The sequence below is a fragment of the Epargyreus clarus genome, unplaced genomic scaffold, assembly GCF_041222505.1.
Source record: "Epargyreus clarus isolate Ecla_fem2 unplaced genomic scaffold, WU_Ecla_fem_2.2 ptg000026l, whole genome shotgun sequence".
Lineage (NCBI taxonomy): Eukaryota > Metazoa > Arthropoda > Insecta > Lepidoptera > Hesperiidae > Epargyreus > Epargyreus clarus.
In genome coordinates, this window is record NW_027332233.1 from 7,713,394 (window position 1) to 7,729,915 (window position 16,522).

General features: G+C 34.9%; 1 protein-coding gene across 8 annotated transcripts in view; it reads right to left on the minus strand.

Annotated features, from left to right (window-relative positions):
* Arms (Ankyrin repeat-rich membrane spanning) overlaps nucleotides 1–16,522 on the minus strand; it is a 63,578-nt gene that overhangs the window by 31,721 nt on the left and 15,335 nt on the right. For 3 of the 8 annotated variants that reach the window (XM_073087615.1, XM_073087620.1, XM_073087617.1), the window contains 2 exons: nucleotides 4,331–4,465; nucleotides 2,269–2,466 (listed from right to left, as the gene is read on the minus strand). In XM_073087615.1, coding sequence (XP_072943716.1) covers nucleotides 2,269–2,466; nucleotides 4,331–4,465 — 333 coding nt within the window. Of the gene's footprint in view, nucleotides 1–2,268; nucleotides 2,467–4,330; nucleotides 4,466–5,181; nucleotides 5,332–5,351; nucleotides 6,002–6,029; nucleotides 6,321–13,184; nucleotides 13,268–16,522 lie in introns of those variants that run through there. The other 5 variants (XM_073087619.1, XM_073087616.1, XM_073087612.1 and 2 more) reach the window with 5 other exon arrangements.

Below are 16,522 nucleotides of genomic sequence, written 5' to 3' on the forward strand. Positions count from 1 at the left end.
AATGGCAATAAAAATTAGTTTCGCTTATTAGAGGATGAATTAGATTATCATCCTGAATTGAAGAGTTTGTCTTTATTTTTATGGTTCGTAACCAGTCTGACTGCCTCATGCCGTTAAAAAAGAAATATTTTTTGTCAAAATTATTTCACGACCAAAATAGCAACACCGTAATTTCCATCAACACATACAAACATTTGTGTGTTTGTGTGTATAATATATTTTCTAGTGTGCATTCATGTATATTTGATTTGTTTACATAAATAATTATTATTATTAATAATGTTGGTTTGTTTACATTTAACGCCACGACAAGTGTGTGTCAGTGACGTGGTTGACATGTGTAACCCGTTCGCTGCGGCGGCTCATGTTCTGGTTATGTAAACACCATCTATGACGAGGTATTTACCTAAACAACATCGCCATTAACTTCATATTAATAAACATTATTATAAACATTATATTCCACAATTCATTCTAAATCAAAGTTCAAGACTAATAACACAGGTATAATTTAGTCATGTAAGTTTAACAAGAATATTAACTGATTGTATTTTTTTTTATGATTAATATGTCGTGCTCTTTGGTTTCCGATTCATTATTAGAAAATTTACTCCATCACGTTTTTCTGGTTTGTATTGACGTCAATAAATAGTAGAAGAGAACTTGTGCGTCTAAGACCACAACCGGTATAAAAAATCATAAGGATAAAGCGATTTGGTCTTTAAATTTTAACATTTGCATATAAGAGATCACACGACTTCACGGTCACGTTTATAGTAGTCACGTGTGGGCAGCTAACAACAAACGAATTAGAGTTTATTAAAGTTTGTTGGACCCCTTGAGAACAGCGCGGAAAGAAAAACTACTTTTTATTGGTGTTCATTCATTGAATAGAAACACTTGATTTGTGTTCATTGATACAAAAATTATCCTTGAGTCGTAACTACTCAATCAATTACACATTAGCTATACATCACGATCATCTTATAATACGTATAAAACCTTTCATTTTGTTTCCGGGTGTATGGATTGAAACTGCGTATTTCGAAAATCATCTTGACATTTGCCTCGTTTATAAACATTATCGTATTACAAATATTAGTCATAGTTGTTTCCTTCATTTAACATATAAATGTATTAGGTAGCGAAATGAAGAATCACATGACGAGTCTCCGATCTTCGCTTAATCACTGACATCTATTTGCAGCTATCAGATTCGTCCTCGGGACACACTAATTGCTCATAGTAGATCTCTTCTAAAAATATATTGTTTGTGAAAGAAGTTCACTACGTGACGGTGGAGGTGTGTATTTTAACCAGTTTTAAGAATGTGTGGATGTCACTGACATCTTGGCAGAGCTCCACCACAAGTATAAATATACAAAATTCGAGTGCACAGTCCAGAACACATTTTGGTCAATGCTCTATTATAAATATTTGGGTCACAAATGCAACTGCATTGTTGCGTTTTTATATTCCGGTATTTACGCAAAAACATTTTATCGTACATGAATCACTAGCTTAGAGAAGGCTTAACTCGATAAGGGGATTTGCGTTTTGGAGTGGGGTCGTTATCTGAACAATATTTGTTAGAAGTGGTCTTAATGAGAATAGGTATCAGCAATTGAGTTTTGAGTTGTGGTATTATGAGCTGCTGTTTTTAGCCTTGGACAAAGATATGCGTCTAGACTACCCAGGTAATCGTAGATACTTAAGAAAACAGAAAATAATATTTCAAATAGGAATAAATGTAGGTTTATGCCTTAGGCTTTATGGAGCTTCCATATATAAAGGTTCTTCCATATGGCGCTACAAATACGTGTACATATAATGATTTTCTGAAGTGGTGGTAGATCGACGAGGTTCAAAAAGACTTTTATAAAATTTAAAGAGGCAAATTCTGATATCTTCTTATCTTATCTGTAACGCATTATCGTTGTTAATTGCATTCGCCCAATCTTTGGTTTCAACCTGTGCGCTGGCGTGAAGCAGCTCAATGACACCAAGCATCGGCCGCTCGGTATTGCGCACATGAGTTCCGTCGTACCATTCTGTTGTAGGTTCTATATAGGTCCATCGTCGACATGTACTGGCACACTGTTGCGCACGAGTCTCCTCTTAGAGAGAGAGGGGTTTGGGCCATAGTCCTCCACACTGGCGCGTCGCGACTTGATATACTTCATGCACCTTTGAGATGTTTTTCTTCGGCGTTATAGCAAGTGATCATTATATGTAATACGCACAAAACTGAAAATATTGGGTACTCACACAATCCCTTGTGTCGACTTTAGCGCCGGCGTCCAGCAGCTCCTTGACAGCGGGCAGGTGTCCGCCGCGCGCGGCGAACGCGAGCGGCGTCCAGCCGTCCGCGTCGCTGGCGCACGCGTCCGCGCCCGCCGCCAGCAGCAGCCGCACCGCCGCCACGCGCCCGTTCTCACTCGCGCACATGAGCGCCGTCGTGCCGTTCTGATCATTAAGTTAATATTAATAATATAATAATTAAATTATTAATTTGGTTCACCAAATTGGATATTCACATTGTATTGGAAAAATATAAAAATATACTCGAAATTAAAATGAAAACTACATGCAGAGAAGAAAAAATGTTAAATACAAATAAGTTATATTTGCTACTTTTAATGTTATTTGTTTATTTTATGCAACCTACGTGGCAAATTAATCGGAAAATGTATTTAGGTAATAACAATAGGTAATATGCTAAACAAAGTGTCTCCAGCTTGATTGAAGATATGTCTGAGATGGTAAGTGTTCTAAGTAAATATCTGTCTAGAGCACGTGTTTATTTTTGCAAAAATATCGTGTATAGTACTTAATAGTCCCAATACGTTGCGTGTCCCAATATTTTTTGATAAGAAAGCCCTAGAAAATATAAAAATTCGTAACTGAAATTTTGACATGACATCATGAGTGTAAAATGCACGGAATGTTAAGAATATAAATAAAATATTTAAATTAAATAAAAAAAGCACTGTTTCGTTGCATCGTAATGAACGTAACTAATAAAATTGTCTAGAATAGCAGTGACGTTGTTGTAGTTAAAATCTAGTAATAAAGTATCATTGAATAAATCAGTATGAATCATCGTACATTATTTATTACATTTAATGGGTTAGAGGTATAACCACAAATCTAAAAGGAAAAAAACACATTGATTTCCTTAACACTCATCAATGAGATCGTAAAAATTATTTGAATTGCCTACTCGATTAGTTTGTGGTTTTTACAATTTTTTTGTAGCAAATATTTCCTACTTCTGAACTATATGTGAGCTTTTAAAAAAATATTCGCATTTATTGTTTGAAGAATAAAGTCAGAAAGAACTCACTAATTTTCTATGGGTTTCTTTTTCTGAACTGCTGAAGGATATTAGTACCGTACCTACTATGCGGAGGAAGGGCTAAGACTTTTAGCGAATCAGGCTATTGGTTGAATGATATACAGACTTTATAGTCTAATTACACACGATAGAGTCGAAGTTAGTTCATTATATATAAAGATTATAAAAATAATTATTACTATATTTATAGCTATAAATACTATTTTCCGGATATTGTTCTTAATGACCGCTCCGATCACTGGCGACCTTTAGAATTTAGCTTTTAATGAGCAACTAATTTTAGATATAAATTTCAATAATATTAGTTTAAAAATATTTTCCATATCTAACGTAGTTTAAAACAGGACTTAATGAAATTATCTCAAAGTTTTGAATTATTTAATGCCTATACGAAAAAAAAACAAAAAATATAATAGAATATTAATAGTTAATTGATAGAATATTGATAGATATTGACTAGTGAGCTAATAAATACCTAAGGTAGGTATTTATTAGGTGTAAGAACAGGAGCACAGTACAGTCATTTCCGAATCAGGTGGACTTGATTTAGATATCAGAATGTGGTTACAGCCCCTACATTCATAGCTCACAGGAACGACCTGATTGGTTTTTAATAAGGGATGAATACAGGGATTCAAAATTACTTTTATCTATCTAACCATACTGACTGTAGATTTCGTCGTGATAGAAAAAAAGTGCATTTGAAAACGACTTAATAACATGTTAAATAATTAAATAACAAAAACGTATTTTTATGAACCACTACGTGGTTTATATATATTAAATTGAATTTTTAACTGATTATTATTTAGGTAAAATATCAGACTATGCTTTAAAATAAATTTCGAAATCATCACTAATTTAATGTGATGTGACTGTGTGTACTGGAGAATCAGGGTTAAACTCAGTTCCATTTTTAAAGTTTCAAACAAAACCGATTACATGGAATTAGTTAAAAAAGTAATAACTTACCTCGTCCTTGTCGTCGACATTAATATTCTTGTTAGTGACGAGGTACTGATGTAGTTCACCGCCATCACTGTTCACCAGTTGCGAGAGCGTCTTGAAGCAGGCCAGCGACACCATCGACTCGCTGCGATGGAGGCTCTGTCGATCATCATCACAAGTTATAAAATTTTGCCAACGTTTTCACTAAACTACGTGGGAAATTACTTCACTTTTGTGCATTTTTTACGATGAACTATTTCTCAAAATTAAATGTATTTTTTAACAATTTATAATAAGAAGGGGCGAGACAAAGTTGCAATGAACACGATAACTTATTTTTCACAGAAAGGAAAATAATAAACACATTTTACATCATGCCTTGATAAGAATTAGTTAACTAAAATATAATACAGTTTAGGTGCATAATGCATATTAATGGTTAACACCTCACTCGGATGCAAATGCCAGCGTAACATCATTATGTTGTACCTATACCAAAGCCGTAACTGCAGTGGCACGGTAAGTACTCGTATGACAAACTGTAACGCAGGACACACAACGAGCAAACGTTTGCTCGGCACAGTTCTGTGTCTATAATGAGCATTATTTATAGATATAATGATAACGAATGATATCACAAGGTAACTAATAAACTACACAACAAAATGTTTGGCGTTAAAAACGATAAACCATCTTGCGTCTTACAATAAATTTCACCGCAGTGTCGGGCATAATAAATAAATTTATCGGTAAAACTTTGTTTCCCGAAAAAAATTACTTATAACCTGAACGCTCATAATTTCAAAGAATAAATGGAGGCTGTTTTTCTCGGTTGCTTAGAATAAATAAAATCCATGCGCAAGAGTTTTATTTACCTTATTGGATTATTATCCTAGACATTCACATGCGTGTCATTTCAAACTCAGAGCGATTACACTAAGAAGTTAGTACAAATAAGGTGTTTATTAAAAATACCAGTTTCTATGTGGTAGGTTATTAATCGCGAACAGTACACTTTCACACTAATATCAGTTTCTATGCAGACCGTGTTAGAGTGGCGTCGTAGCGCAAATCCATGGAATACGAAGCCATGGCTGTGACGGCGTTGTTCCCCGGGAGGCGCCGTCACCGTGAACCGGGGCACGTTGAATTGCGGGCCCGCTGTAAACGGGCCTGAGTGCTCGTTACTGCCGATGTTCAGGTGCAGAAACGAGCGCCGCCGTCGCTTGTGCTGCAGCATGGGCGGCGCCAGCATGCCACCCGCAAAGCTGTTGCTCTTCGCGCGCTGCGGCGGAGTCTCCTCCGCGGAGATGTCCGACTTGTCCGACCGCTCGGACCCGGAGCCGCTGTGCTCCGTATCCGACGACGGCGGCGATTCCCGAACCACCTCGAGCGGCGACTCCAGTGACCCCGGCGGCCTAGACACATTTTTCGGTCTATGGATATTCGCAATGAGGCAGCGGATATGTACGTATTCATTATCGCCGCTCCTCGTTCTGCTTGGGTTCGGCGGTAGGGACATAATGCGTTCCCTTCCCGCATAATAAATACGAACGCACCGCGAACCGTCCCGTGACAGATTTGCTAGAGTTGTGACTGAGTCGCGCCGCAGGGAACGCGAGTTGTCTCGCGTGATCGCGATGGGCGGTTACTATTTAGAGCGCGTGGTGGTGCAGGGCGGGCGGAGGGCGGTCGCGATGAATGAACGGTGACGGATACGTACAAGAGAATAGGTGCTGTAAGTGCGTAACGATATGCGTTTGAGGATCGCGGAGGCGGTGCGCTGTGCGACTCGCTCTGGAGGCAGCATGTCGCACGGTGTCCGGCCACGCTTTGTCGACAAGTCCGCGATGAGGTCCGACCGTGCGCTGCCGGTGCCCTCCCCGCCGCTGATCATTTCCCATTATCCGTTTCTTATTTTATTCTTCGCCTTCTCGTTTTAATTTATATCGTACGCGAACGTGAGTCATAACGAGGTGTTTTTTTTTACGATACTGATTTAAACTGAATAATTAATTGTCCGAAAAGTATGTTATTAAACAAAGATTCAGATGATTTCATGCTTAATAGCGGTTTCAAAATTAATGTTTTACTTTTCCGAAGAAAAAATATTGCGGTACCTATTTTTAAACTTTTTTTAATTTGTATTATGTAATGTCTACGTAAAATACTTATAGCAACAATATGTGAATAGGTAATGAATAATACGAAAAAAAATAATAAAAAAATCAAAAACAACTAATCTAACTTCAATTTCATTTACAATGGTATATTGAACATATTTCATGTTTAAAGTAGTTAGAGAGTTAAAGTTATGAGAGATAAAAATAAAAATCACCGAGGTGAGGATACGCGATGCAAGGAGGGCAAAAAGAATAACGGGGTTACAGGATTCCAACCAGCAATGCCCCACGCTGAGACCAGACAAATGGAACATACAATTTTAATTTTAACCATTATTAAATCTCATTTAGCAAATGTAAAAATTAACAAAAAGCAGTAAGGAAGACCATAGAATTTCTGATACTGAAATTAAGAAGCTTATAAAACACTGAAATTCATACCTGTCCATAAGTCCTTATAAAAGAAGCTGCTCGGAGCATTTTGAGGATCCAGCGTGGGAGTGCGTATTATTTTTAAATACTAATATAAAAAATATCACTTAAAAATATTATCTTTATTATTCGCATGCTCTGAACGATAAAGGATTAAAATATAAGCTTAAATGAAATCGCCATAAGCGATATCCTTGTCTTATAGGCGATAATGTTTAATTAAGATAATACTACTTGTTCAACACAAAGATTTACCTGATAACGCGAGAAATACTCTCATTACACCATCATTTACACACGCACCATAAAGTATGGGAAGATAATACAGTTTGCGCTTAAACCTTGCTTCGACTGAGTAACCAGATTCCTTTTCTATTTATAACCCGGTGAGCTTAAGGAGTTTTATTACATAACAAGTAACCCATCCATAGACTGTATATAGGTACACTTAGCAACAGATTTTTTAATAGCATAACTTCAGACATGAAACGATTAACTCCATAAATTAATGTTTTAAATTTATGCGTAATCCAGTCTTATTATAGCTAGCTTCTTTTTACCTTCTACGTGTAGACTCGGGGACTGGGCGAGATGATATACTTACCTAACCTCAGGGATAGCAATGCATCTGTGGTCGACTTCAGGTAGGACTAGGTAGGAGGAAATACAAATTTTGTCGTTGCCCGACTTGTAAATATTGGATTACTAAAATTAATTTAATAATTTATATCGGAAATTATGATGATATTAATAAGAGAAGATTTCTTATTATACAAATTTAAATGTTGAAAATTATGAACTTGTCACAGTAACAAGTAAACACTTATTACCTATCTCTATTAATACCATAAGTGTTAAGCTTAAATTCCATCAATATCCTCCATTAGTAATATTAAATAACAATTTGTAAGTAATCCTTACTAATATTATAAATCCGAAAGTAACTCTGTCTGTCTGTCTGGTTGTCTTTTCTTCACCCCTAAACCACTGAACCGATTTTAATGAAATTTTGTACAAAGATAGTCTAAAACCCGAGAAAGGACATAGGATAGTTTTTATCCCGGAAATCCCACGGGAACTAGGGATGGCGATCTAAGATCGATTAATCGGAGAATCGATCTTTTGGACCAAAAGGTCGATTATTTTAATCGATCTCCAGTAATGGATCGATTCAGTGAATCGATCTTTCAACCCAGAAGATCGAAATTCGATTTTATAATTTACCTACAGTTACTTTACTTATCCGTTTTAATCGATCTATCTATTTATATGAAAATGATCATTTGTCTATATACATTTTATAGAATCGGAAACTATGCATTTGATCAAGTGATGATCTTTTGCAAAATTGTTATCCAAGAGCCCACGAAGGTTTGGGAGTTGGTAAGACCAATTTTCGACAGATGGCACCACTGTCATTCCAATGAATGTACGAATTTTCTGTTTTATGTATGTCATATTATATCTTTAAAATGCGGGCGAAGCCGCGGGCACCACTAGTCCATTATATATTAGCATTACTGATTACTGTGGTAAAACCATGATACTAACGATGATCAACTCGACTACTTATTGTTTGGCATGATATATAGATGATTACCGCATACCAAAGTTTTAATTCAAATACCACATATGTACCTAAATGGAACAGGGAAGAACATATACCAAAGTCTCGGAGCGTGAGCGACAAAGAGGGTCATTCCACTTAGGTATTTCAAATGAAGACATGATTGACTATCGAATTAGCGTAAATAAGAGCAAAGCAATAATTCTACTTTTAAGCATTCCTTTGAAAATCATTTCTGAGTACTCTATAAATTTATATGAAACGAGGAAGCAATTGAAAGCGGACGTTTATTTACGTTTGGAAGTTTAGAACGACATTTAGCGCTACATAAATTGGATCGCAGTCAACACTGTTAATTGAAGCTTTCATCGACTCTCGAGATGCCAGTCAACAATATATACAAATAAACATACTACTATTGTTATTCATTTTTGTTTACTATTGATCATATGGAAAATAAATAATGGCTTCTCGCTTTGGATTCCAAATCATTAATACCATTTTATTATATTTTGGTTTAAAGCCAACATGAATAACGCTGAATGAATGATCATCATGAAATATGAATATAGTCAGTTTCCCAATCACTTATTGCTAAATGTATGCGGCGTTACGGATCGTACAAGATCAATACTATACCGCAGTTTATCTTGGAACCGTTTTCCAGGATAAAATTTAAAGAGTAGTGATAAAAATTACACATATACAAGTGCGTTTCCGATAAAACACAATATAGGTTTAATTAGTAATTTCCTCACCAACAAAGATTTGTTTGTATTTCATAGAGTTTCATTATGGCAGCATGATGCACAAACTTATTTCTGCGGTCTAAACTTAAGTACACCACGCCTTGTTCAAAGCAAATGTTTCAACGTTAACATTTTATTTTAATGATTTATGATACAGGCAAGAAAATAAATAAGGAACATTGTTAAGAAAACAACAACCTTAAGTAGGTACTTTACGTTGATACTTAGAACCAAGACTGATTTTCTATAGATTTTAGTTATTTTCCTGTTTATTAAAATTTTATAATCCCTCATTAGGTACTTATCGGATTATAGGATGTATAATATAAGTATAAATAGTAAAAGTATAAATAGGATTTATTGTAGGTAGGTATACTTACTTCTGAATGCACTTACTTCAGTGCTATGAGTATATTTTCACTTTTTAGACTGCTCGACAAGTATTGATGATTTTATTCGTCTACATTTTTTATCAAAATCATAAACGCATATTAAACTATGGGCATATAAAAATGTATAAAATGTATAAAAACTATACGCATATAAAAAAATTTACACCCAAATGCACCAATAATACGGAGATTATAGTTTTCAATATTCAAGGAGAGATGAAAATAGTACCTATTACCTAATGCGTTTTCCATGCTTCCATATAGTAATTACTTTCGTATAAATAATGTATGTACATTTTGTTATTATTTTGTCAAAACGAGCGTTAAATATTTTTTTCTTAAAAAATATATTTCACACTAATTTATATACAGTATACATAGTTCTTTATATTTCTTGTAATATTGAAGGCTGTAGAACCCTTTGTGGTTCGATGGGCGGCACCACCGCCACACATATTTCTGCCTAATAACAGCAGTGTTAATCGCTGCTGTGTTCCGTTTTGAAGGGTGTGGTAAGGGAGATATACTTTTCCGAGGCGTTCCAGCTTAGTCCTCAGGGGTAGCGGCGTATCTGTGGCCGACCTCATGTAGGAATATCTAATTCTATCTGGGGTTGATTACAGATGTCCATGGGCGGCAACAGCCACTTACCATCAGGTGGACTGCATGCTCGTCTGCTACTCCTTTGTTATAAAAAATATATTATATAAATATATACCATTTGTGTTTATTTTTATTCCTAGTATATGTTTATTATTATTGAACGTATAAATACCGCCTTGCATATTTTCTGCTTTACCCAAAGGTTGACTGGTACTGAATGCTTCTAGCATTAAGTCCGCCTTTTATACCAATTTTATGGTATAATAAAGTTCTAAATAAATAAATATTTTTCCAGTAACTCCCGGAAAGTATCGCGATTGAATCATAATCCATTATTATACGAAAACAGTAATATATTTACAGCCGCCAGACTGGCCGTCACATTGTTATGACACAAAGCAGATTTTCATATAAAAATATATTTGGATGAGGGTTATGTAATGCGAATAGGACGGTTATGCTAAAAATGTTTCATAAGAAAATGTAGGTCACATTAATATACAAAAAATCACTAGTTTGATTTGATGGCCAGATTTGATAGCTATGGATAAGAATGTTAGATACGTATGAAGCAGGCTCAGGTGCCTCCGATGACGCCTTCGATCTCCTGCCAAAGTTAGGGAGTCGCCACATCTATAAGATCGAAACTTTCAGGGAGGGAAACTAATCCACTTATGATTTGAGCTCCAATCGATACGTTTACTCGTTTTGAGTTGCCAAAAACTGTAAGTAGTTACATGACAAAGACCGTTTACCAGTTTATGGAATGTGCTTATTAAATCTTAGTACCATCTTTCTATATAAAAATAATTAAGAAGACACTACCGGCTAATATTGACATGTACAACGCAATTGATTAAGCAATTAGGTATATATAGATAGTATTAGCAGCTGTTTATCAGTATCTTATCCTATTGCATACAGTTTAATTTACACACGCGATTGTCGGTACTAATTAGTATTAACTATATAATTGAACATGATGAATTGCAACAGTGACACAAGTTACTACAATTTTGCAGTCATTGTTTAAGAGCGCACATTTATAGACAACTAATATTATCTTTCTCCATCTAGTACCCCTATAGTAAGTATATTTATATTATATTTGATGCTATGCAATAAAACTATTCTGCTTGTAGCTTTACCATTATATACCTAATATTTAATTACATATTTAGGTAATAATAGGTGACGCTGTTCGCGTGAAGACTATATCAATAAATATGTGTTTCAATAAATATAAAATTATTTTGAATTTAATTTTGATTAGGTACTCTTATTAAAAACTGTTAAATTTGAAAAATAAAATATATCTAATATTGTATTTCTGACTAAAGCTTACTGCGGCTACTACTTAAAAACGTTGTATCTAACAAGCTTTAATGTGTTGTTATCGACACATTAATGTACTTAACATAATATTATTATTATTTAATACAAAACTACCATTAGCCTGCAAAATTTAGTATAATAATTAAAATATTTTTCATACCAGTTATATTTTCTTTAAACTGTAAACGGGACTTTGTTTTCTGGAACATCCGTTAAGTAACTTGTAAACATAATTCCTGGTAGTCATGGGCGGTGTAAGTCATACCTCATCGTGAAGGGGTTCTCTGAGCGTATCTCTCACAAACTTGTAGTATGGGAAAACGCTTCCGTAGCTCCTTGGCACCCGTAACGCGAGGACGAGCGGACGCCTCTCTGTCGGCGATGACGTAGACGGACGCTCGCCGTCCATCCAAGACATTTCAGTTCACACGATAGTCCACATAATTACACACCTTCAAACCACTTGAACGTAACAATAACACTATCTACACAACCGTTTAAGTCATAAGACATTATATTAACGAGGGTATAACCATTATTTAACTGACTTTTGCATGAACACCAGAGCCGATGCACGCATGCGGCGACGCTATACGTCTTTAATTGATAAGAATGATTGAAGTTACAGTGTGAAATTGTACAGGAGTGCTTATCGAAGTTATCTGTTTGTTTGTGGAGTCCTACACTTTATATTGACATTTAGTTATTTACTCCTTGCAACAGATATAAATGTGTGTTAGTTGTCCCGCTGTAAAATATACTACCTATCGACAGACGGACTGACTATAGTTATGAACTATTTTGTCGAAGAGTATAGTCCGCGTAAAACTGCTAGTCCGCTCTGAATATAGAAGTGAATAGCGTCGTCGTAGTAAATTGTATGACCACACCTGTTCGCAACAACTTCAGAGCGGACTAGCAGTTTGGCGCGAACTATACTAATCTTAATGTTCTTTTTTTCAGACAAATAATATTGTTTCAAGTAGTACGTAATTTACATTGTGCAGTTTTTAGGTACCTACGAACTCGAAGCTTTTCATAAGATTACGTAGCGATAAAATCTAATAATTACTTTAAACGTCATCAGGCAGTATATCTTTCATGTTTCGTAAAAGCGGTAAATTATTTTTCATTTAAAAATAAATACTATATGGAAAAAAATCATCCATCATGATTGGATTATTTGTAAACAATTGAGTTGCTAGCGCCATCTACCGAAGATTGTAGTGACTACTTGAAGAAATCGTTATGCGCGTGAGTAACATTTGCTAAGAATAGTAGCTAACTGAAAATTTTTGTACGAGAAACACAGATGGCGCTCGTATCGTCAATTTGATATGTCGATCATTGTTTACAAAATGTATTTTTTTTTGTAAATGTATTTTTCCTCGCAACTTGTTTAACTTATATAAAATATATTTAAAATAATTGAAAATATACACAAAACATGCGCCATCAACCAGTCGTTTAAGAAATATCTAAATATATCCTTGTTGCAATAATAATTTAGGTGCTAAAATGGCTAAAGGCGCAAATAATGGCAGCGATTACTTGCACATTAGGTTAATTTCATACGTGTTGTTAAGAAACAACTAGACGTACATCTAAACCTATAAATATTTTATTGATTAAAATACTTAACATTACTACAGTAGATATTGTAAGATTATAACATACCGATGTTGTAGGGCGAAATCCTTAGCAGGAACCACAAGCACGAATTCTTACATAAATAACATTATTTATAATATTAACGTGAATATAGCCTTGCGCAATGCAGAATTTAATTGATACAATGTATTATGTATTATTATAATAAGGTACGTAATGACGTAATTGAGCTTGTCTAATTGTCTGCAAGTTTAAACGCTAAATCACGGTATTTCTCAATAGTATGTCAACCACGTCAGATCGTAACAATAAACAATTGCAAATTAGTCATATTAATGCCACATCACACCGTTTTAATGACATGTTAATTTTACTTTAACCTAAGGAATCATTACTATTTAAGTAATTATGAGGATTCCAGCAAAATAATACTATAAATTCGGTTTCTTACGACTCTCGACATACTTAACTCATTATTTATGTCTTCAGCCTATAAATGAGTAATAAATCATTGTTCCTCTATTATTTCTGCATATCAGCAGACGTACTTAGACGTAAATAACTATGATACAAGGTTATATAAATTACCCGCAATTAAATGTACTATACACACATTTTATGACAAGTTATATCGCAATATAAAATTGAGTTCGGCCGTAGCAAGCCTAAGTGATACTTGTCAGTACATTAGCACGTGACATGGCCATTTTATGTGGTTTTACTGTTAATAATCGTTTCTTTCGTCACAATAAACCGAACGACTTTTGCTAAACGAGATGTTTTTGTGGAAAACAATAAGTAATTATTTACGTGCAAAAATATATTTCAAGTTACGTAATGTTGAGCTTGACACAAATAAACACGATTTTCCTACGACATACGAGGCCGAGTGGTAATGAGAATGAGGATCTCCTCAGTTCTCGTCCTCTCGATCATAAATGTTCACTGACCGATCAACAGAGACGTGACTGATCGCGTTTTCGTGTCCAGATAAGAACATTGATAGATTGCCTGTCATTTGCAAATATAAATAGATCCCCCATTTATAGTTATTTATACATATATTAGAGTTAGCATTTACTGGCAAACATTGCGATTTCAGAGTGCTCGATATAATAATATGATTCAGCTAAACACTTTAATGAATTTTTATTGCGTGATTAGTCATGTGAAGCAATTACATAATCAGTTCCAAAGATTTAAGATTAGACCGCTAAGTTTCAAATGAATAGCATACAAAATCCTAGTGATATATATATTTTTTTATAATATAGAAGTAGCAGACGAGCATGCAGTCCACCTGATGGTAAGTGGCTACTACCGCCCATGGACATCTGTAATCAACCCCAGATATTCCCACCTGAGGTCGGCCACAGATGCGCCGCTACCCCTGAGGACTAAGCTGGAACGCCTCGGAAAAGTCTGTCTCCCTTACCACACCCTTCAAACCGGAACACAGCAGCGCCTAACACTGCTGTTATTAGGTAGAAATAGGTGTGGCGGTGGTGCCGCCGGAGCCGAACCACAAAGGGTTCTACCACCTTCCAAAATTGTCCAAAAAATCTTGATATGTTTAATAAACATTATATTATTGTTCCCTTATCTCGCCTTTTAGGACCCCTAACCAGTAAAGGGTGCTGTTCCACAGAGGATCGACATATTTGACCTACACTTAATATTTTGTTTTGTTAGTAATTACAAGCTGTTTAACATATTACATTCTGTATTTCGGTCATACGGTCAAAGCAATAATTTCTAATAGGAAATTAAAAACTTTTAATCAAAGGTTTACTTTTATTTATCCTTAAGCAATTTTCCTGTGTATAATAAGCACAATGGTACAAAATCCAAGGCAGCCAATCTTTTAGTAGTGATGTGGTAGTTATACTCAATAGGATATATAATCTCTTAATTAGGACTGCTAACTTGAATTGCAAGTTAGGTGCAACGTTATAAAGATACTTTCGTTAAAAGGGTCAACAGTAATGCATTAAACGCATGCAAACGACAAAGGTCAAATGCGTTTGACTTTCCTCGTTACAAGTTTTTGTGTGAATATTAATGCAAACTCACTAACTCGTTAGGTACCAAAACGACTTGTAACAAGTCGACACAAAAATATAATTGAGTCCACTTCTCTAAGTAAATAAAGTTTTTAGAAGGTAAGACTTGAATCCTTTGACTGTGGTTTCAGAATTCTGGTCAGTTTTACTGCAATTCTTATTTGGGCCTTTAAAGATGTTAGCAATAACAAATAGCAAATTGTTACATAACATTTTGTAAAAAAAAACGAAAGTGAAGGCAAAAGCAAAGACTCCTTAGTAATATAGAGGCCATGGTAGAGTACCGGAGCCAACATAATACTAATGATAATGAACTTCCGTTGTATTGGAAGTTGCGAGCCGTAGTGTGTCATTTATATTGCCTTTATACAAAATACTGAATAATATTATTCAAACGAACATTATTTCAAAATGATCTTTTTATATCATAGAAGTGTTAAAAATTCATAGCTACGACAGGACATGACCATTATTACTCTTATTTTAAATAAATGCTTCATGCTTTTAGGATTCTGATTTGATTTTGGTTAATACGAAAATTTACAGACAGTAGGTATGTAAACTCATAGATTTAGTATAGATAACTATTAAAATTTATATTTCTGTTTGGACGACAATCAAAATTCATTCATTGTACGGCAGATCGGTATGATCACCGTTTAAGAGGAGTATCAATCAACTTTAGTGGTAAGGGAGACATATTTGTTCGACGCGTTCCAGCTTAGTCCTCAGGAGTAGCGGTGCATCTATGGCCAACCTCAGGTAGGAATATAATCCTATCTGGGGTTGATTACAAATGTCAATGGGCGGCAGTAGCCACTTACCATCAAGTTGGACTGTATGCTCGTCTGATACTATAAAAAATATAACAAAATGTACCTTACATCATGATAGCCACGCAAGCAACACTACAAAAATAGGTCTAGTGAAATAGAACCACGGAATTCTAATACCGATACATTTACAAGTTATAAGTGCTCTTAACCTTGTCCCTTTCCCTTTTGTTTACGCCATTTCATTGAATGCTACGACTCGCTCTATAAGACGTAAGGTTTTATTTTACTGCTTCTACTACCTATATAAGTAGGGTTGTTGTTAACAGAAGTAACAGCACCTATACGTAAAGTGCTATAAGTGCTTAATAATAGGTAATCTTTCGGAGAATGAGATTACAACATACGCGACATAGATAACTCCACAGACCTGTATCTTAAAATTTTACTTGTCATTGTAATGTCAAACTTTCTTGATTTGTAAACTCTAGACGACATTACCTAAAATGAATAAATTATGTAAATTTATACTTTGAATATATATTAATAATATAAATTAATATAATGA